Here is a 24446-nt window from a genome sequence, read left to right as displayed (position 1 = left end):
AGTCTCCTTTGAATTGAGAGTCTCTTATCTTATTATCTTCCCAGTCAACCAAGGAACTTACTGTGGCGAGGTGGCTTGCATGTTTTACAGCTAATGTTGGCAGTGAGTGGCCACAAAACAGTGGAAATAAATTAAGCTGTAGCCAAGATGCCTTGAAACTGTAGTGTTATCAGTAAATTGTACTAACACGAGAAAATAATAATTAGCATTTAACCACTGGCAAAATTTGTCACACACAGTGCTGTCTCCAAAGGTGGTGGTGGTGGTGGCGGTGGCGGTGGTGGTAGTGGTGCATATACTGAAGGCAGAATGGTTACAAGCTTTCTGCATGTAACATTCCCCATACACATTTGTGAAACTTCAAAACCTGCAGAAAATCACCATATGCTACCTGTAATATGCGATAAATAATAATAATGGTATTTTGCTGTTCCTGCACATTTTTTGTAGCTCCTATTCAGATGAGACACATGTGGTATGAGCCCATTGCTTTGATGGAATATCTTAAAAATTGGAGAAAAATGCAACAATATGAAATTTAAGTTGTTGGAAAGCAATAACTGTATTCTTAAGCAGAAATGAAAGCTGTAAACTTACAAAATATGTACAGATTCTCCATTGTGAATAAAAGTGATGATCATAGTAACTACTTGTACAGTGAAACAAATATGATGCATTACTCAGATCAGTTTAAAGTCACTGTCATACAGTCACAATAAACAATGCTAAATATGACAGTGCAGCATCTTAGTAGCAAAAGTATTAGGATCATACATTCACAGCACAGTGGGTACACAGCAAAAAGACTTAATCTGAAAAAAATAATGTATGTGGGATATCATAACAGAAATTATTCCAATTAGAGCCTCTTTTTTTGTGTGAAGTTTTTTGCTTCAGGTGTATATTTGTTACCTCCAAGAATGTTGACCTTTGCTTCAGGAGTGAATTGTAGGAAAGGAGGACCAGGGAATCAATAGTTTTCATCCTTCATTTCTTACTTATCATTTCTGATATTAACAGATCTCCATTGTTTTATTCTTCACTTACATATGATTTTCTTGTGGCACCCTGTTAAATACCTCAAAAGTTTTCATTCATTACTTTGCTTAATTTTATACATCCAGGAGGTACCTGAGTGATTGTTTTTCTGTGTTGTACAAAAAAAAAAAAAAAAAATCATTGGATTTTTAATGTTGAAGTCTCTAAATTTGAAGTCTGTTTGAAAATAGTTGTAGATAAATTTATGATTGAGGTGTAATGTTTAGGTTTTTAGTCGTGAATACAGCCATAAGGACTTCTGTTTAGCCCATCTTTTCACTGACCTAAAGTTTGAAGGAGGTATCCTAGGGCTCGCATATGTGGGTTCACCAAGAAGGAATTCAGTTGGAGGCATTTGCACACCAGGTTAGATTCTGACTACACTAAACAGCTTGCATACTCCTGTTCCGTAAGCCTGCTTAGACCACTGTAGTTCAGCACAGAGCATGTTTTTTGAGACACCAAATGAAGCTGTAGTTACAATTTATGGCTGTCTTGTTGAAAATTATTCAACATTTGGTATCATTGTTGATGGGCTGATTTTTGAACTAGTGCTTTCTGATAGTTGCATATTTTTCCACTGTATTAACAAGATGTTCAACACACAATGCTTGATACCACACAAAGTATCTGCAAAAGATAAACTAATTTTCTAACACAGAGGCCTTTTAACATCTTATAGTTATGAATTGAGAATGTCATTTATAATGGACTCTCATTATTCAGATATTGTGTTTTTTCTTGCATGATGAGTGCTTTTTAAGTGTAATTTCAACCCACTGTATTAATGACCTGAGTATTTTCACTATAGTGATTTAATATACTTCAGTAAAATAGTTTCACTGACAGTAGTTGAAGGCATTGATGAGTTAACTGTCTGTGATCCCTATAATAGATGACAGAAACAACTGAAACAGACCAAGTAAGAAGATACACTGGTGCACCAGATTCATATTTATGAGTAATCATGTTTGAAACCCCATGTGGCCTTCCTCATTTAGGTTTCCCTTCACTAGCTTAAAATATGCTGGGAATGATTCCTTAACTACGGACACAATAACAACAACCACAACCACAGCACCGGAGATGTTTGTGCAATTGGTAGCAATCACTCACCAGAGAAATGGAGCATCATGTTGCACTGCAGGCACAGGGCCGTGAAGTTTTAGTCACACTTCAGGTAACAGGTGTATCTAGTAGCAACATACTGAAAATAAAGGTCACCACTGCAGCACTCAAGCTGTCGAAATCCTCTTTATGTCTAGTGTGTGTCACACTGATCTCTGTATAACAACTTCTGTGCCTTCTGGCTTTCACCTCTGGATATTCATCTGCATCGAGATTAGCTGAAAGTAATATGACAGTTAGGCAGGAGGTGAGAAAACTTCAATTTCATGGTGGAGCGGCTGCTCATAAGCCACAAATCATGCCAGAAAAATACCAAATGACGTCTCGCATGGTGTAAGGAGTATAAACATTGGATGATTGAACAGTGGGAAAACATTGTGTGGAGTGGTGACTCTCGGTACACAATGTGGCGATCTGATGGCGGGGGGGGGGGGGGGGGGGGGGGGGGTTGGTTATGGGGGTATGGCAAAGTCCGGTGAAAGTCATGTGCCAGCGTGCGTAGTGCCAACGTTAAAATTCGGAGGCAGTGGTGTTGTGGTGTGGTCATGTTTTTCATGGAGGGGCCTTGCACCCCTTGTTTTGCATGGCACTATCACAGCACAAGCCTATATTGATGTTTTAAGCTCCTTCTTGTTTCCCACTGCTGAAGAGCAATTTGGGGATGGCGATTGCATCTTTCAACACTATTGAGCACCCATTAATAATGCATGGCCTGTGGTGAAGTGGTTACACGACAATGTTGTTGTTGTTGTTGTGATCTTCAGTCCTGGGACTGGTTTGATGCCGTTCTCCATGCTACTCTATCCTGTGCAAGCTTCTTCACCTCCCAGTACCTACTGCAACCTACATCCTTCCAAATCTGCTTGGTGTATTCATCTCTTGGTCTCCCTCTACGATTTTTACCCTTCACACTGCCCTCCAATACTAAATTGGTGATCACTTGATGCCTCGGAACATGTCCTACCAACCGATCCCTTCTTCTAGTCAAGTTGTGCCACAAACTTCTCTTCTCCCCAATCCTATTAAACACCTCCTCATTACTTATGTGATCTACCCATCTAATCTTCAGCATTCTTCTGTAGCACCACATTTCGAAAGCTTCTATTCTCTTCTTGTCTAGACTATCTATCGTCCATGTTTCACTTCCATACATGGCTACACTCCATACAAATACTTTCAGAAACGTCTTCCTGACACTTAAATCTATACTCGATGTCAAAAAATTTCTCTTCATCAGAAACGCTTTCCTCGCCATTGCCAGTCTACATTTTATATCCTCTCTACTTCGACAATCATCAGTTATTTTGCTCCCCAAATAGCAAAACTCCTTTACTACTTTAAGTGTCTCATTTGGTAATCTAATTCCCTCAGCATCAACCGACTTAATTCGACTACATTCCTCGTTTTGCTTTTGTTGATGTTCATCTTATACCCTCCTTTCAAGACACTGTCCATTCCGTTCAACTGCTCTTCCAAGTCCTTTGCTGTCTCTGACAGAATTACAATGTCATCGGCGAATCTCAAAGTTTTTATTTCTTCTCCGTGGATTTTAATACCTACTCCAAATTTTTCTTTTGTTTCCTTTACCGCTTGCTCAATATGCAGATTGAATAACGTCGGGGAGAGGCTACAACCCTGTCTCACTCCCTTCCCAACCACTGCATCGCTTTCATGCTCCTCGACTCTCATAACTGCCATCTGCTTTCTGTAAAAATTGTAAATAGCCTATCGCTCCCTGTGTTTTAACCCTGCCACCTTCAGAATCTGAAAGAGAGTATTCCAATCAACGTTGTCAAAAGCTTTCTCTAAGTCTACAAATGCTAGAAATGTAGGTTTGCCTTTCCTTACTCTTTCTTCTAAGATAAGTTGTAGGGTCAGTATTGCTTTACGTGTTCCAACATTTCTACGGAATTCAAACTGATCTTCCCCTGAGGTCGGCTTCTACTAGTTTTTCCATTTGTCTGTAAAGAATTCGTGTTAGAATTTTTCAGCCGTGACTTATTAAACTGATAGTTCGGTAATTTTCACATCTGTCAACACCTGCTTTCTTTGGGATTGGAATTATTATATTCTTCTTGAAGTCTGAGGGTATTTCGCCTGTCTCATACATCTTGCTCACCAGATGGTAGAATTTTGTCAGGACTGGCTCTCCCAAGGCTGTCAGTAGTTCTAATGGAATGTTGTCTACTCCGGGGGCCTTGTTTCGACTCAGGTCTTTCAGTGCTCTATCAATCTCTTCACGCAGTATCATATCTCCCATTTCATCTTCATCTACATCTTTCATTTCCATAATATTGTCCTTAAGTACATCGCCCTTGTATAGACCCTCTACATACTCCTTCCACCTTTCTGCTTTCCCTTCTTGGCTTATAACTGGGTTTACATCAAAGCTCTTGATATTCATGCAAGTGGTTCTCTTTTCTCCAAAGGTCTCTTTAATTTTCCTATAGGCAGTATCTATCTTACCCTAGTGAGAGAAGCCTCTACATCCTTACATTTGTCCTCTAGCCATCCCTGCTTAGCAGTTTTGCACTTCCTGTCGATATCATTTTTGAGACGTTTGTATTCCTTTTTGCCTGCTTCATTTACTGCATTTTTATATTTTCTCCTTTCATCAATTAACTTCAATATTTCTTCTGTTACCCAAGGGTTTCTGCTAGCCCTCATCTTTTTACCTATTTGATCCTCTGCTGCCTTCACTATTTCATCCCTCAAAGCTACCCATTCTTCTTCTACTGTATTTCTTTGCCCCACTCCTGTCAATTGTTCCCTTATGCTCTCCCTGAAACTTTGTACAACCTCTGGTTCTTTCAGTTTATCCAGGTCCCATCTCCTTAAATTCCCACCTTTTTGCAGTTTCTTCAGTTTTAATCTACAGCTCATAACCGATAGTTCGTGGTCAGAGTCCACATCTGCCCCTGGAAATGTCTTACAATAGGTCTTTCAGTGCTCTGTCAAACTCTTCACGCAGTATCATATCTCCCATTTCATCTTCATCTACATCCTCTTCCATTTCCATAATATTGTCCTCAAGTACATCGCCCTTGTATAGACCCTCTATCTACTCCATCCACCTTTCTGCTTTCCCCTTCTTTGCTTAGAACTGGGTTTCCATCTGAGCTCTTGATATTCATACAAGTGGTGCTCTTTTCTCCAAAGGTCTTTTTAATTGTCCTGCGGGCAGTATCTATCTTACCCCTAGACCTACGACAATAACATCCCTGTAATGGACTGGGCTGCACAGAGTCCTGACCTGAATCCTATAGAACACCTTTGGGATGTTTTGGAATGCCGACTTCATGCCACACCTCACCAACTGATATCGACACCTGTCCTCAGTGCATCACTCCATGAAGAATGGGCTCCCATTCCCCAAGAAACCTTCCAGCACCTGATTGTTCAGTATGTCTGCAAGAGTGGAAGCTGTCATCAAGGCTAAGAGTGGGCCAACACCGTATTGAATTCCAGCATTACTGATGGAGGGTGCCACAAACTTGCAAGTCACTTTCAGCCAGGTGCGCAGATACTTTTGATCACGTAGTGTATCTGCTTTACCGTGTAACAGATTGAATACTTACTTCCAGATATTCAGAGCAAGGTCGCTTAGTTCTTACTGATCACCTGACATCTCTTGTTGGTGTCATTTCATTTTTTGTTTTATCTTCTTCATCCTTCAAATTTGTATAGTCCTTTTATTATGCCATTTTTATTTTCTGTTGCTCATGTGGTTGTTGTTTTACCTATGCCATTCCTTTTTCTTTGGTACTCCATACTGTTGTTTCATCGGCACGCCAGTCTCCTTCCCATGTCTTCGACCTGACTCCCCTCCTTGCAGATGTTGGTTTCTCGGATTTTCAAATCTTGCTTATTGCTGGTACAATTTTGTATTTTTGTACTGTATATCCACTGACATATTGCCTTACCTATAGTTGCTAGTTAATTCTTTAATTTTCTCATTTACCTTTACAATCATTTATTTGTTCCAGTGTGAACGAAAATCTGGTTGAAAAATGCAGGTATTCTTCTTCTGTTTCATATATGTAATGAGTTAACACAATCAGTGAATGAATATAAAATTTAAGTGGTGAATTAAGTATCTGTAACAGTGAGCTACACACAAATGAGAGTAAAGATATCTAAGTATAGCACGTAAGTAAGTGAAGTTTCTGTTTCAGTAAGTCAAAAGATTGAACATGACTAATAACTTCACTTTTAAAGATTCCAGTGAAGCACTGTTTACCCAAACAATAAATTACTTTTTGAGTTCAGTGTCCTACTAATATGAAAAAGCTAGTTGTCCATTGTTCAGAGTCATCATTTGAAATCAGGATACTTTTTTTCTATACCCATTTTTGATTAAGAGTTATGTAAATACCAAGGGCTCAAAAAAACACATTTTCTGAGGAATGTTTAATTTTTACACTTGACACTTCCTCTGTATTCTCTGCAATTTTTAATGTTGAACTCTGATGAGAACAGGTTCAAAAAATAATTGATCGAAGCAGTACAATAAACATCCACACCCCGTTTTGCCTAGATCTTAAAAATTTGTTCATAAATTAAGGAAATTATCTGCTTCTCACAGCGTCTTTGCTTGACCAACACCAAAAGTGTTATCTTGGAATACAAATTGTCTTTGCACTGACCAGAAAGTGCAAACTACATTGTACTGCTTATGGTTTGGAGTATTGATATATCTTCTTTTCTGCTGTGACTGTTCTTATCAGTTTTAATGTGCATAGCGCATGATAGATATGCTAAGCAATGTCTTCAAAAACTGCAAGTCCTACAGTAACATACACATCAACCATAATTCACTGAGTTTTGACTGCCAGCATACTTGTTAACATAACTTGTCAGCTTATGCATTTCAAATCGGTAGCAGTCTAACTGATCATACCTGACATTAAAAAACAGCTGATTAGTTCAGGATACAGACCAGTAAACTTAGAACTATTGTCTTCCTTGATTTACTGTCTCCACCACCACCACCACCACTACCTTATGAGTATTCTACTGCTGGTGCTTCTTCTCGCTTCCTGTATTCCACTTCCTACAATGATGCCGCTCTCTTTCTTGTAATCCTTTGGCATCCATTGCATCCTGGACCTTGCAACTCCAACTTGTCATAGGCTGTTTATGATTTCTTCTATCCACCAGGCTCCACTGCCATACTTTATTTGGCCATCAGCTTTAATCCACCCTTTCTAAGTGCCCATACAGTTTTAGACATTTCATCCCTATGGTGTTGATTATTGATTAATCGATACCCATAGGCTCTCTTATGTTGGTATTTGGTACATAGGCCAGCTTGGAGATGCCACAACTTCACCTCCTAAAGTCCATCTCTAGTGCAAGCTACTTGTTTCTCTGATACTTGTTCATTAGTCATGTTTCTGCTCTTTACATAGTGACGTTATCAACAGCTGAATGATATATCACTTGTTTGGTCCATTTTGTTATTCCATAGGACAGAGTTCAGTTGTAATTGCCGTGCTCTATTTTATTATTTATGTCATCTTCACTTTTTCCATTTGATGATATCATAATCCCCAGAACTTAAAATACTTACATCCCCTGTTCTTACTGGCTCCAACCTTCAGATGCTCCATGTTGTTGTCAGATCTTCTATTTTTGTTAAGGTAATTGTGAGGCATCATATTTCATACTCTTCCTTTTACTTCTGAAACGTGTACTTACCACCATCCTGGTCTCGTGCTACAGTGTCCTTAAAAATCAGTGAAGAGAAGTGTGTACAAGATTTCATCCCCCAGAGGGACTCCCATGCCTCCACACATGCTCCTCCATCACAGATGTGTGTAAGTTGAAAAAATTTGAGCTGTTTCAAATTTGAGACAAGAAGGAATCACAAGTGTTTTGAGCATTGCATGTGAGTTCTACATGTGTTCATCAAAAAGCCTTCCCTCAAGGATGTATGACAGTAATTTCAGGTTTTCCTGCAGCAAGAGTTTCATAGTTAAAGGCAGAGAAGTAGCAAATACTTCATATACTGTTACAAACATGCTCCATCTCATACAAAGTGGGATACAACAAATGAATAGATTTTCTGGGGCAGCCAAGGAAAGCAGCATCATAAATGCTGTACTGCAGAGACACTTACACAAGGAATGTGACAGTGAACTGTGGTTTAGTGGTTTGCACCTTGATGAAGAGAGACCATATTTCCCTTTATGGTGCTTTCTCTGTCTTTAGTGTTGACATTTGGAAAAAGATAGATATACAATTGGTGTCCCAATGTTGTCACTCATGTTGCAGTTTGGCTAATCTAGTTGATGCACATGTAGAAAGGGGGTGGGAGGAAAGCTACAAAATTTTATATATGAAGCATTAAAGTGGTTAGAGTGGACGCTTGGAGGTGTGTGCATTGATAGAAATATTCAAACGTTCTGTGGACTTGAATTTTGTCAGATACATTCAATCCTTGAGGATGGTGACTCCCAATCGTTCAAGTCTGTTGTGGAAGTAAACCCTTCACATACTCTGTTGCAAAACTAGGATGTGTAGGGTGTGCTCAGAGTGTGTTCAGAGTCATCTGAAACAACTTCTCATCCTCTTGCATTGACAACATCCATAAGGTGATGTATTTGACAAAGTTCTGACTGAACTTCATGGAACAAGGCTGGATTGAACAATTTTTCTTGTAGCATTGTCTTAAGGTAAAAAGTGTAGAACAGGGAAGAAGTTAACAGAGGAATCTGAATATTTCCCCTTGCATGTTCATATTAAACAATGCTGTATCAAAAAAATTATATTAGACTGTTAGTTAAATGTCAATCTACAACAGAACTCCAGTTGCATGTGTGATTTGAGTTCCTAACATCTTATCAGTTTCTGCATGGCAGTAGTATACAATGAACACAATCATGAGATAAAGACTTGACATAATGTGAACACTTTCTGTGTGTTGAACATGCTTAATGGCTTTCAGCCATTAAAGTGAATAGTAGGTAATATGATGTACACATCATTTTCCTGCACATATTCTATGAGTCTATGAGTTTCTTTTCTGTAGTTAATATATAAAGAAGGAATGCTTTCTTGTCAATGAATTAAGACTTGAGTACTTGTATGCTTTCACCTAAAAGCATAAAATTATACAGAGACATATTTTTCAACTTGACGTGTCTTCTCTATGGTAAATAGCAATCTGTCCTTTCCTACATTATTGATATTCCTTCCTGGAGTTTCCTCTGTGTAATTATAGGTATCAGTACTATAAAGTGTGCTCTACTATTTTGTTACAGAATATTTCAAGAATGGTTACACACTCTATCTGAATTCAGGTTTGAGTTCAAGTCGTAACCATTATGGTCAAAGAGTCATTACAAGAGAAGCAGATCTCGTTACTGCTCATGAATTTGGACATAACTGGGGCTCAGAACATGATCCTGACATACCAGAATGCAGTCCCAGTGCAAGTCAAGGTGGATCATATCTGATGTATACATACAGTGTCAGTGGATATGATGTCAATAACAAGGTGAGTTTGACTAAAGATGAATGCAGCATATAGCTGTGGCATTTAAAAAATGGAAAACATTTTCAGAGTATAACATTCGGTATCTATAGCCCAATTTCTAGAAGATTCACCAGAGCCACTAATAATGTGTTTTCAGTCTTCTGTAGAATAGAGGTTTCTCTAATTCCTGATGTTCAGTAGACACAAATAATAATGTAGATCAATGATCCATTACATTGTGTTATAAAAATACATCCAACTAAGCATATTTTACTGATATGACAGTTCACTGAGCAATTCTTATGGTTCTCTACGCCAACTCTGTTAGCAGGTGAAACTAAAGAAAACTAAGCAGAACATTTTAGGCATAAAGAATTGTCTTTCAGATAGTATTCAAGCAGGTATGCTCTTTTGTTTGGTAGTAAATTGAGTTGTACATTTACAAATGCTTTTCAGAAAAAAAGATAAATTCTACAATAAGCTGAGTAACATTTCATCCTGGTGTATCAACAAATTTTAAGTATGTTATCTTCTGTTAAAAGTAACAAATAGAAAGCAATGGTATAAAATGCCAAGTCCTTAACATTTGCCTCAAATATCTAGATTTCAATGAGCCACACTGACAATTTTTACTTCTGCTAGTAGCTCTCTCCTACCTTTTGAATTTCACAAAAGTGTCCTGCGTACCTTGCGGGACTTGTACTCCTGAAAGGAAAGAAAGAAAAAAAAAAAGGATATGGTGAAGAAATAGCATATTCACAGTGATTGTGAACTCTCACCCCCATACAAGGAGATAGAAATTCTAATGGAATAAAGACAATCCTTGCCACTAATGACAGAGGTGTAGCAAATTAGTATTGATGTATTTTCAGTTGGGTCCAGTCAACAAGCCTCAAAATGAGTATAAATGGAACATATATACTGCTCATTGTCAAAGCTATTTTTATCAAGCTTTAATGAAGTCAGTCATAAAATACATGTAAGTAAATGTAAATTGAAACATTAAAAACACTTGTATATGCACATAGTCCCAACTACACTACTTATGGCAGAGGTTGAGTTCACACTGAGGCTGCTGTTTACAGTTAACACCACAACTGGTGTCAATGTACGTTACACCAATCTACAGCATCCTCCGTACATGTATGATGCGTTGACAGTTTATATTAACTTTATTTTACCTTCGCAATTCATATGTGTTATCATTTTATTTATTATTGTACTTTTAAAAAACTTTTGTACGTAAGGCAAGTTAGGAAATTGTAACTAAAAGCAGTGACTAATGTTTTACAGTTTTACATGGTGATAACTGTGTGAAGTAGCCAGTGGCTTCAGTTACTAATGCACATTTTACAGCTGAACATAATTTTAAAAAAACAAAACATCTTTTTCAGATATTTAAATCAATAAAATTTTAACACTGTGCTACATACTAAGTGCAGTTAAAGGAATTGGAACAGACAAGACTGCTGCCACAAGTCATCATACTATCAGTAATATGTTGATAGACCAGAAACACGTCTGCTTTAGCGGTCCTCTCTTATGAGCTTCATATACAAATCCATTGTAATTTACTCATTTTGGTGTTAAAACTAATGAACCATTTTCTACATCATGTAATAATGTGAGAAATACTTTACATTTGCCTCTGTAAACTTGGTACTCATATGCAATGTAGGAGGGCTGTATTCATAACTAGGTGATTATCGTTAGATCAGTGTGTCTGTTGAGATCAGTGCATAGGAGCTGAATCTCAATGATTTTCAAACTGTTCCCAAAACTGGGAGCTTCACGTGGCTACATGCTCATTAAGCAGTGTCAAAGATGAGGCTTGACAGCAGAAGATTTCAAACTTCTTCAACAGGTCCACACTGTCTTCTCTTTTGTTTCCAAATGGAATCAAACATGCTTTCCATTGTTTGTTTAGACTTGTCACATATTTCAACATAGCATGTACTCTGTGTACAGTAAGATAATTTGTTTTGAACAACATAATCCTCCTCTGAAAAGTATCTACATGGAGTTATCCTGCTTTACCTGGCTTAAAACATACATTTGGCTTGAAGAAGCATGTGACATGGTATTTCATTACTAATTACTTTTGCAGTTTCTGGTCTATTCCTCTTCCATGAACTTCATTATGTTTCCTATGAGACAAGTGGTTTGAAAGCCTGCTGAGTCCTCGTTTCGACGACTTCTATCGGTCACTCTTTCATATCTGTTTTCATTCTGTGGGTCCTATTTCCTGCTACCACTTACCAGACGTCTTTACCCGTGTACCTCCTCAGACTTTTGAATATCTTTCTGTAACTGTCCAGTTAACTGTTTATGTATCATAATCTCTCTCTAATTGGCTACTTCCCTTCCCCTCCACAAAGACTCCTCAGTGCCACAGAAGAATTTTTCCCAGTTCACCTTCTTTTGTTGATATGTTCTTCCCAATAGGACCATGTGTCTTAAGAGCTCCACATAATCCCAGAACTGGCTACCATTTATCGGTTCAAACACTTCATGTTCATGTTTGTTTCCAAACTCTGTGGCAGTGTGGGTCAAATAATGAAAATAAATTTTCTGTATCAAGAATGTGAAAATCACTTAAAATATATGACAGAACAGGGAAAATGTTTTATGGGAATTGTACAAAATTTAGATCTAAGGACATGTGTATTGCAAATTATACATGTTAAAACCTGTGACTTTTGCAATAGGTATTTAACGTACAATCTTAGTCATCTTCCTATCACAGCCACTGTTTGAATCTTTTGAGTATCTAAACATCGCTAAAGTTTGAGTTGTCTTCTATATTTTTTGTCTCTCCCTCTATATATTTTTTTAAAATGCAAATCAAGAAGGTAGTAACATGGGAATGCTAAGACTAAATTGTCTTAAATAATTCACTTAATACTTATGGAAAATTACTTTCAGTGCCCATATGAAAACACTCCAATAATTCAGCTAGAGAACAGGTGAACAGTCTGATGTGAAATAGGGAATGAACAGTTTTCCTTGAAGAAAAACCATGAACAGTTTTCCTAGAAGAAAAGTGACTGAAGTGGTTGAAGGTAACAAAGCACAATTCATATTCCAAGGAAAAGAATATTCAGGAGTTGCTACAACAACATATTTGCTGTATTATTTGCATATGAAATGAATTGCAAAAAACAAAATAGTGATACCACCACCACCACCACCACCACCCCCCTCCCACACACACACACACACACACACACACACACACACACAGGCAATGCTATGCCTACTGTTACCCATAGGACACTGAAGACACATACAGATCAGAAAGTAATTAAATTGAGAATGATGACTGAAGAAAAAACTGCATCATTCTGTGAACCCCAAAGTCCCACCACCACCATTCTGAATATGAGACAGACATAGAAGGAACAAAGATATACAATACCAGGGTGCTAACAACTTAAACATAAAGCTTCCCCTTTTCCTTTGTGGAGATTTCTAGTCCCTGGTACAGCTTGCTTCAAGGCAAGACAGCTCAGCGGGAAATAGTTGACAATACAGCCCAGTTACCACTTCACTTCTTGGCGTGATCTGTCAACAGAACAATGCTTGAAAGCAAGTTGGAAAAATGATTACTTAGCAAGGCAGACTTACTACCTTTCAGTCAACTTACTCTATTCAGTTCTCGAAACAGAATCCAAGAATAGGTATATCATACTGAAAGTTCCATCTACCATGCTGCTGAAGCATGCATCTGACATGGCCACAGCTCATGTCCTGATGGCACACTTTCCCCTCTGCCTTGTCAACAAAGCCATACCAGCTACAGGGGGCTTAGGATTGACAGCAGTGGCATGCATATATACACTGATGAGCCAAAACATAATGATGACCGCTTAATAGCTTGTTAATCCATCTTTGGAATAGAATACACCACTGATTCTGTGTATTAGGGATCTGACAGTTTGTTGGTAGGTTTGTGGAGGTAACTGGTGTTAGATGTCTAAGCACAGGTCCTGTAATTCACGTAAATAATGAGCTACTGCTTTGTGTACATGGTGATGGCACCCAATAGCGTCCCAGATCAGTTTCATAGGATTTACATCAGGCAAATTTGGTCACTGAGACATCAGCATGAGTTCACTATAAAGTTCCTCAAACCACTGTATTGCAGTTCCGGCCTCAAAACATGGTCAGTCATACTGCTGAAAGATGAGATCGCCTTCGGGGAAGACATCAAGCACAAAGTAATGCAGGTGGTTCGCAGCTGTCAGCATGTCTTCGATTGCTACCACAGATTCCACGAAAGTGCAGGAGAATGTCTCCCATAGCGTAATACTGCTCTCACCATCCTGGTGTGCTGCGTGTTTCTAGCTGCTGTTCATCTCAATGATGGCATTTGTGAGGACAATCATCGACCTAATGAAGCAAACATGTGATTCACCAGAAGAGCCACCACGTTTCCAATAATCGATGGTCGAATCTCGACGAATCCATGCCCACTGCAATTGTAATTGACAATGTTGCTAGGTCAGCATGTGAACACAGGGATGGTCTGCTGTGGAGCTCCATGTTCAACAGATGCCACATATCACTATCTATTCTACTTTACAGGGAAGAAACCCCTCCAAACCCAATGTTCTGTGAAGAGTCATGGACATCCAACAATTAGTGCCTAGTAGTAGTTTCACTGTCCTTCTACCTCTTTCCGTAGATGCTCATGACAATATCATGTGAACATTCGACCAGTTTTGTCGTTCTGAGATACTCGTTCACAGCATAATAATAATCTGCCCTTTGTCAGAGTCACTTATCTCAACAGGTTTTCCCATTTGCAGCCCACATCTTTGCCAGGGTGATCCCACGTCTGTGTCTGCTCTACTTGTATACTTCTGTTACTGTGTCACGTGCCCGCAACACCACCAGGCAGCATCCAACATCGCGGTGGACAGTGGTCATAATGTTTTGGATTATCAGTGTATAAGATGGCACTCAAAGGAAGACATTCAGTCTGAGGATAGTAGCAAGACTTTTGCCAAAATATCTGGGAGATTCCACCCTGCTGAAAACCCAAGAGCAGTTCAAGATCATGATAAACTGGGATAGCCTAAGATCACACATCAATCCAACAGTCTACATGCCACATTTATAGGCAGCATTTTACCTCCAGTTAGAATTCAGGGACATGCCAACAGTTCTTTGGCTGTTCAAGGCAGCAGCAAATAGTTGCTTCTGCAGCACATTTAGGAGATCTCTCAGCCCTTGGTAACTGACATTGCTACTGGTGTCCATTAACAAGCTTTTCCATCCAGATAAATGAAATGTTTCTAGTAGTTAGGCTAAACTTTCACTGAAGTATTAAAGGGAAGTGATCTCCGAAACACCATCAATTGCTCCATAAGAGCTACAGTAGTATGATAGACCATAAAGAGAATTTCAGAAAGAGTTGCAAGGTCACCAGTTACTGCTGTATTGCAGATTGGAAGTTTTGTAATCAATCTGAGAGATAGCTCTGGTATTAACGATAGATCTTCAGTTCCATGACCAGAGCCACAAGTAAACAGCTGAACTGGATTCCAAGAGAAAACAAGTCATTTGTGAGGATCTGATAAGTGGCATGGTAATATGGTACAAACAGTATTCATGTTAAACACAGCACTGGTTGCAAGCTGAAGAACTGGCTCCTGCGCAGACCAGTGCCACAGCTGTTTCATGTGGTGCGAGGAGAGTGGCACTTACTGCAGTATTTGGAATGATACACAGGCGGCGCCCTCAGTGGCATACAGATAGTAGCAAACTTAATATTACTGTCTGATAGGCATACCAAAATAACATATTTAATTGTTGATGATTCCATAACTTTTCACTATGAAGTGTATGAACACTATGTTCATAGCTTAGACTTATCAGAATATATACCCATATGATGAGATGACGAAGAAATTGATGAAATGTATGATGAGATAAAAGAAATTATTCAGGTAGTGAAGGGAGACGAAAATTTAATAGTCATGGGTGACTGGAATTCGAGAGTAGGAAAAGGGAGAGAAGGAAACATAATAGGTGAATATGGATCGAGGCTAAAAAATGAAAGAGGAAGCCGCCTGGTAGAATTTTGCGCAGAGCATAACTTAATCATAGCTAACACTTGGTTTAAGAATCATGAAAGAAGGTTGTATACATGGAAGAACCCTGGAGATACTAAAAGGTACCAGATAGATTATATAATGGTAAGACAGAGATTTAGGAACCAGGTTTTAAATTGTAAGACATTTCCAGGGGCAGGTGTGGACTCTGACCACAATCTATTGGTTATGAACTGTAGATTAAAACTGAAGAAACTGCAAAAAGGTGGGAATTTAAGGAGATGGGACCTGGATAAACTGATAGAACCAGAGTTTGTACAAAGATTCAGGGAGAGCATAAGGGAACAATTGACAGGAGTCCTGATAACGACATCCTCTTGAGTAGTCCCCGCCCAGAGATCCGAATGGGGGACTATTTTACCTCAGGAATATTTTACCCAAGAGGACGCCATCATCATTTATCCATACAGTAAAGCTGTATGCCCTCGGGAAAAATTATGGCTGTAGTTTCCCCTTGCTTTCAGCCGTATGCAGTACCAGCACAGCAAGGCAGTGCACATTTATCAGATCTATAAGTAATAAAATGTTGGCCATCTTTAATTAAAGTGTGACTTACTTTTTGTGTAAAATTGCCTACTCTGGATCTGAGGCTAGAATATGCCCATGGTAATGCGTATCTGTCATGAGAGGTGACCAAAAGGAGTCTGAAATGAGCTTTTGTTTTGACAGCTGAGGTGGCACCCATGGGACATTACATTATATTACTTGGGAAGAGCTGCTGATCAGAGTAATTAGCATCTGGGTATATGATCACCAGTGAAACACATCAAACTCACTCATATAGGTGGCTATGTCAACATGGCTTTTTCATCAGAAAGAAAACAATATTTCAGTGCAGAGCTTTACTGCCCCATAGCATTCTCACCTTTGGCCCTGCCATGACCTGAACCCCAGGCAAGAAGAAATTGATGTAGACAATTTACCCAGTTTTTGGTAAGCTCCGGAACTGATGGACAGTATTTTTTTAACAACAAAGCCATTGCTTTTCATCAAAAATATTGATGATAATTTTGAATAAGTTGCTGCAATAGGGAAAATGTGTGATGGAAGTCTTTTACTAAAAACTTTTGAGTGCTAAGCAGCAACATGCACTTCAGATCTATGACAGGCTTGAAGAGATTAAGTCACAGTCACTCCTCATAACATATTCAACAGGATTCAGGGTCTCATCTTCCAAAGGGGCTTAACATTACAAACAGACTAAGAACTGCATACTAATCTAGAGAACCAAGAGTGCTCTTCTGAAATATAATGCAACCTGACATCTCTCAATGAATGTGACTACACAAGTTTTCCAAAATTTCATTTGTGTGCGAAAATTTACATACCAAGTGATAGTGAACTGGTAGATGCTTGAAGATAGACACAGTCTATCCCATGAAAGCCTACTTACAGAGTTTCAAGAACCAGTTTTGAGTGAAGAATCTAGGTATATGCTGCAACACCCTACATATTGTTGCTGTAGGCAGTATAAAGATGAGATTAGACTCATTACAGTGTGCCTAGAGGTGTTTAAACATTCATTCTTCCTGCACTCAGTTCATGAATGGAATGGGACAAATCTCTAACAACTGGTACAAAGGGAAGTACCACCTGCAATACACTTCAGTGGTTTGCAGAGTACAGATGTAGACATAGATGATGAAAAAGATGTAAAAAATATTGTGTGTATTTACAACTCATGAAAAAAAACCATCAGAGATATCCCATATAGTGGAAAACATGGCATGTTTCCAAGCCATAAAACACATGGAAGCAAGTCAGCCCATACAGTTCCATCTTTAAAACTAATGCAGTTTCAAAATGAGGCCCACTGAAAGTGATATATAAGTGTTGAAACAAGTTTGTTTGAGAAAAAAAAGCAACAACATTTTCCGCCGCAGAACATGGAGTTTTAAAACATTACAACATCAGGTTTAAACTGAGTGTAGTCTTGTATGGAAGCTCAACATGGATGATAAACAGTTTTGACAAGAAGAGTATAGAATGTTTCGTAATGTGTGGCTGCAAAAGAATGATGGCACAAATTGACTAAAAAAGGGGGGGAGGGGGAATCAGTTGAGAGGAAACATCCTGAGGCACTACGGTGTTATGAATTTGGTAACGGAAGGAAGTGTAGACAGTAAATACTGTGGAGGTAGTCCAAGATGTGGGTACAGTAAGTAAATGAGGCTGAATGTAGGTTGCACATATTATGCAGAGATGAAGAGGCTTGCCAAAATAGATTAGCATGACAAGCTGTATCAAACCATTCTTAAGAATGAAAGCCACGAGGACAATAACAACAAAAGTGGTAAAACACAGGGGAGCTATACATCTTAGGGTACTTTACACTCTATTATAAAAATACACCATTTGAAAGCAAATCTGAATCTGTGAAAGATAAATGTTTTGTTTTGTGATGCATATTTTTGGAATAGAAAAAGAGAGTCTGACTTGTTTGCACATTTTGTTAATGAAGTTTTACTTACTTTTTGTTTTGTTGCTCTACTTGTGTGCAGATTTTTATGGACTCTTAATCCTTCATGTGAAGAAATATTGCCAATGAATTCATGTATTAAGAAGGATATATTTTCATTTCTGCCTTCATATTTACTTTTGTAGAGATTTTCACCCTGCAGTCTACGTTCCATTCGTAAAGTCCTCCAAGCTAAATCTGGCCGTTGTTTCTCTGAGCCAGAGGAATCATTTTGCGGAAATTTAAGAGTGGAAGGAGATGAAGAATGTGATGCTGGTCTCCTGGGCACAGAAGATAATGATGCCTGTTGTGATAAAAATTGCAAGCTCCGTCGTAATCAGGGAGCAGTTTGCAGGTTTGTGTTATACAAACAAATATTTCTAACCCCAGCTTCATTGGCCTTGTTAACAGGCAGTTGAAACATGCATTTGTATTACAACACATGAAACACTATGCGGCAAATCACAGAGGAACAGTGCTACAGAAAAGAAACACCACAAAAAAGCATGAAATAGTATGAATTCCTTACAGTTCTCTCGCCATCTAATTCTCTGCATATTTCAATTCATAAATTATCTTACGTTGAACGCTTTTTCGTTTTCCATGTTTCTTTTGTGGTGGAAGGAACTGGTCCCAAAACTGTATTTCTTCATTGTATTACAGAAAACAATTCACCCTGCAGTTAGCTTATGTCTTTATTTACATACTGGTTTTATATCATTATAAGTACACACTCTGTGCAAACAATTCATTTGAATTTACATCACTTGTACAGCCTGAAATGAAAGAAATGAATTGCGTGCGTTGAGAATGAGGTTATAATGCATTGAAGCCGAAGTATGAATAAATATAATCTGGCAACTGTAGGGTGAAGATTTTTATCTTTATACATTCATTTATTTTCTTACCAATAACATTTTGCTACACTAGCTGTCAATGGATGGATAAAAATATCACTTTATTTTGCTTTCATGTCTACAGTTTCAGCTGTGAAGCCATTCACAAATGGTTGCATAGTATAACATATCAAAATGTATTTTTTTAAATTGTGGTTAAAGACTATGAATAAATAGTCTGAAAATGGGTGCTCTTGGATAAGAGAGTGACTGCACAGCCATAACTATGCAGTAATGTAAGCAAAACAAGCAGATATTTTTACACATTCAGTGACAGCCAGAGTAGTAGAACATTATTATTTAGGCAATTTGTGGTGGCCGGAGACCCTGTTGCAACTAAAACATTCATTTGTTGTTTACTTGTATGCTCAGTGACAAGAATTCGCCTTGCTGCCAAAACTGCCAGTACATGCCTGTCGCAGTCAAGTGTCGTGATGCACAGTACGCCACATGTGAGCAAGAGTCGCGCTGCACAGGAACATCATCTGAATGTCCTCGTAGTCCTCCTATGGAGGATGGTACTGGTTGCCTCGAAAGGGGCCAGTGTCGTCGTGGAAAGTGTGTTCCATACTGTGAAACTCAGGGCCTCCAAAGCTGTATGTGTGACACAAGTGAGTCACTATTCATACTCATTATATTCACAGGCATTCTGCAGTATTGATTCACTGCCATCTTGAAGTATTCACACACTACTTATTAAGCACAACTCTCTCTCTCTCTCTCTCTCTCTCTCTCTCTCTCTCTCTCTCTCTATCTATCTATCTACCTCTATCTATCTTTCGTGCTGTGTAGTAGTGTTACACAGGGTGTATCACAATTAACAAAAACTGAGACAGGTGAGAGTATACAATAACTACTAACATTCTATTAAACATTGGTCAGTACACAAGTTATTTGTGATGTGTGATTACTAGACACAGGAAAAAAATGTTTTATTTTATGACCAAATTTGGTGCTATTTTTTGCCACATTTTGTGGTGTTCTGTGCCACATTCAGCTTTATTTTTTCCTAAGTTTAGCATTATTTTTTGCCAAATGTAATGTTAATTTTTGCCAAATTTAGTATTATTTTTTGCCAAATGTGGTGTTATTTCTTGCCAAATGTGGCGTTATTTTTTGCCGAATGTGGTGTTATTTTTTGTCAAATGTGGTGTTATTTCTTGCCAAATGTAGTGTTATCTTCTGCCAAATTCGGTATTGCCAAATTCAGTGTTATTTGTTTGCCATTTTTGCTTCTATTATTTTATTTTTCAGTTGTGTCAATTTTCACTACTAATAATGATGCACCTGTATATAGAGTACTTGGGGACCTAAAATATGTTTTCATATTGTGATATTGTGTCATCTCATCGTCACCTCTCTAGAGTATAAAACCGCAAAACCTCTTTCTTTCAGTTGGAGATGCCTGTAAACGATGCTGTCGTATGAATCTCAATGACACTTGTTTTCCTGTGGATCCAATGGATATTCTTCCAGACGGAACACCTTGTATTCAGGGATTCTGCAACAAGGTGCGATATGATTTTCATTAAATAACATTGCTTATTCACAAACCAGAATTAAATTTTTATTGCTGAATGTGCTGAAGTGAAAGGAACTAAAACAAGTAGAAAGATTGACATGTTTGGTAAACCAGATAAAGAGGCAATAGTGTCATAGCTCTGAACCAGAACTTGTAGAGGAACTGTGGCTCAAGTTTAAAAGAACAACGTTGACACTAAACACATGATCAATATATATCTAGTAGGACAGTTCATTCTAGGGATGAATAATACAGGTATTAGTGTCATTGTCATTGAAAAACAGCTGAAATTCCTGAAACTGGCTATGGCCCCATAGACCCTTGCCAGATCGTATACAGAATTAGCGCCTTTATTACATAAAATATACTGTAGATCCTGTGACACTGTGCCCCGTGGTTGGAAGAAAATGTAGGACAAACCCTTCTGTAGTAAGTGTTGCAAAAGTGATCTACAGAACTTCTGTCCAATAGCATTGTAAATTTTAGAACATCAGAAGGTATGTGTAATAGAATGACTCTTTGAAGCTGACCAGCATAACTTCTGAAACCAGCATTCATGGGAAACCTAACTTGTGTTTTTCTCATGTGACATCCTGAAAGCCATGGACCAAGGAAATTATGTGGATACATAATGTTTTGCAGATGATCGCTTTATCTGTAATAAAGCACAATTTGAAAAAACTGTGCACGAATAAGGTTGATAAATTGCTCAGACTATCATAAATGTACAATTGTACTCTTCACAAAATCCAAAGAAATAGTACTTTGCGGCTGTGACATCAGTGGATCACAATTGGTAACAGTCAAGACAAATGAATGTCTGGGAGTGATAATTTTTGGTGTGAAAATAATGATCATACAGGCACAGTCAGAGTAGGTAAAGCAGATGGCAGACTTTGGTTGGTAGCATACTGGCAAATGTAATCTGTCTACAAAGCAAGTTGCTTACAGAACACTTGGACAATGCATCCAGGAAGATTGCTTAAATGAATGTTATCCATATATAAAGGATTAACAGGAGATATTGAACTGGTATGTAAATTTACAGCAAAATGGTAACATTTTTGTTTGATTAATGGGGAAGCATCATTGAAATACCACTAGGCTTGAAATGGCAGGCACCTGAAAATAGATGACAACTATTATATTTTAACTAAACTTCAGTCTTGATCACAACACTTATGTCTCAATAACATAGGTGACCGATTTCGGTTATATTTATATAACCATCTTCAGACCCATGGCTTCCATGGAGGATGGTAGGCAGAGCTCTCCTCAGCTGCTACGAAGTCAACTGAGTAGAGTTCCGCCTACCATCCTCCAAGGAAGCCATGGGTCTGAAGATGGTTATATAAATATAACCGAAACTGGTCACCTATGTTATTGAGACATAAGTGTTGTGATCAAGACTGAACTTTAGTTAAAATATAATACTTTATTGATCACTGTTCCAAAAATGTTTACAAAAATGGTATAAGATGACAACTACTTCATGAAAGCCTACTTACAAAGTTTGTAGTACCAGAATTAAGTTAGGAATATAGAATACACTACTATGGCTATGTATTGCTCCCATAAGAGTCACGAAGATAGTCTTCGACTAACTACATTGTGCACAAAGGCATTTAAGCAGTAATTCTTCCTGCACTCCATACACACATGGAATGGAAAAAAATTCTAAGGTGTGGTAAAATAGGAAGTAGCATCTGCCATGCACTTCACGTGGTTTTGCAGGGCATGCATATAGATGTTGAAATATCTTTTTTGAACATTCTCTTTGTGTATGTTTTTGTAAACTGGGTCGCTGAGAGTATAAGATTCAAAGTTTCCCATCTGACAGTTTGAAGGACAGTATTTTGTAGGCAGAGGATACACTTATTTTTAACACAGTCCTTAAGTTTAATGTCTTCCGTTCAACAAATTTTCAGTGAGTAGATTTCATCCCTGGTTTTGGAGAGTCAGCAAAGTATTCTTTTATGGCTCCATAATCTTTTCACTGGACTCAAAATGTTTCCAGTCAAAAATTTATTCATATATGAAAACCAGTGAAAGTCATAGGATGCCAAATTTGGTTGATATTCTAACAGTTAATACCCAAAACTTTGGAGCTTCCTACTGTCAAAACGTTTTTGTGGACAGATACAGTGTCCTGGTGAAATATGAGTTTCTCTTTCACGTTTTTTTTCACCTACTCATAGAGCAGACACTCTCCCCCTCTAACCCCAATACCTCTTGCTTCCACCCAACTCTCCCCCCCTCCCCCCAATACCTTGCTTCCACCCACTTCTTTGATTCATGTTTCATTTTTGATATTGATTGTTTGGTATTTTCACAGTAGCAAATCTTTACGGAAACTCACTTGTTTTGTGCTCCTGAAATGTATTCAATCCAATGCCATATTGTGAACTTCTTTCGTGGCCTCTTTTTTTATTGAAATTTTGAGATGTCCTTCACATGAATTTTAATCCTTTGCCAATTGTGGATTAATTTCCATTGGTGATTTGCCATTCATAACAAAGAAAGGTGTTTATGTCAGTAAGGTATTTCAAGCTATCCATTTGAACAAAACAGACAAAACATGACTATTTTAATAAGTTCTGTTCTGTAGGTCAAGTAGATAATTAACTCATATTATTTCCCAGCATATCCTAACATAACAAATACTAACCCTGTACCAGGCAAAACTCAATGCACACATGGAATGGAAAAAAATTCTAAGGTGTGGTAAAATAGGAAGTAGCATCTATTTAGTAACTTGCATTTTACTCATTTAATACTGATGCAGTGTTGTGTGTTGCACTTTACACTGAGACAACATTTTTTTTTTTTTTCAGGGTTTGTGTGAGAAGACCATTCAGGATGTTGTAGAAAGATTCTGGGATATAATAGAGGACATCAATATAAATAAAGTTTTATTATTCTTGCGTGATAACATAGTTGGCACGGTCATCTTAATAACTGCACTTATATGGGTTCCTGCAAGTTGTGTTGTGAGCTACGTAGATCGTCGTCGTAGGATCAGGGATGACGAACGTTTTGAATGGAGACGCAGTAGTGAATTTTTTAGAGATGACAGTTATCGTGTTATTCATATGAGAATCACAAAGCAGAAGAACGGACCACAGCATCATATTCCCACATCACTTCAATAAGCTAAAGATAAGATGTGTGAAAATGTGGTGGTTCTTCCCCATTGTTGCATTTTGGATTTGTACTGAAGTAATGTAGACACATTTTTGTAAGCCTCAAGTTCATAAATATATTTATTGAGAACAAACAGCGACATTCTTTTCTAATACCAAGTGAGATGATGGAGTGGTTAAGGCACAGGTTTCATTAGAGGAAAGTAGGTGTAACTCCAACAAGGTAAGTCCCTGCTCTTTTCTCTCCATTTGAGCTGTTGCCTCATCTGTAGCGGATACACAGTTTTGTATTTTTCTTTTATAAATGCTGTCCTGTTGCTAATAACCTAGATGTTGATAATGCATCAGACACTAGTATTGCTGTTTCAGAATTTAAAGCAATCCATTTCACATGCAACTAAGAACACTTTGAAATTATAATAAAAATTGGCCTTGTGCGAGTAGATCACGTGCACTGAGGATTCCATACAAACTTAATTATGTATATAGACAGTTCATCCATTTCGGGAATTGAGAGTCTCGACTAGTTTTGCCTGTTATCGAAATTTATACTGGCAAGATATGAGCCTTTGGGATTCCACGACCTTCGAGAATGTTTTAATTTCAAGTTTGAAGTTGGATTATAAATAACAAAGGAAATATTTTTCTTGTGTGACAAACGT

General features: G+C 38.1%; 1 protein-coding gene across 1 annotated transcript in view; it reads left to right on the top strand.

The window, feature by feature from the left end:
- LOC124612669 (ADAM 17-like protease) overlaps positions 1-23918 on the top strand; it is a 135748-nt gene extending 111830 nt beyond the window's left edge. The window contains exons 8-13 of the mRNA XM_047140994.1: positions 1266-1404; positions 9432-9667; positions 18370-18578; positions 19492-19730; positions 20515-20630; positions 23476-23918. Of these exons, the coding sequence (XP_046996950.1) occupies positions 1266-1404; positions 9432-9667; positions 18370-18578; positions 19492-19730; positions 20515-20630; positions 23476-23793 (1257 nt within the window). The 3' untranslated portion in view covers positions 23794-23918. The remainder of the gene's footprint in view (positions 1-1265; positions 1405-9431; positions 9668-18369; positions 18579-19491; positions 19731-20514; positions 20631-23475) is intronic.
- The last annotated feature ends 528 nt before the right edge of the window (positions 23919-24446 follow it).

The sequence above is a fragment of the Schistocerca americana genome, chromosome 4 (assembly GCF_021461395.2).
Source record: "Schistocerca americana isolate TAMUIC-IGC-003095 chromosome 4, iqSchAmer2.1, whole genome shotgun sequence".
In the NCBI taxonomy this organism is placed as follows: Eukaryota; Metazoa; Arthropoda; class Insecta; order Orthoptera; family Acrididae; genus Schistocerca; species Schistocerca americana.
Note: the sequence above shows the minus strand (reverse complement) of the source record. Positions and strands in the feature narration are given on the sequence as shown.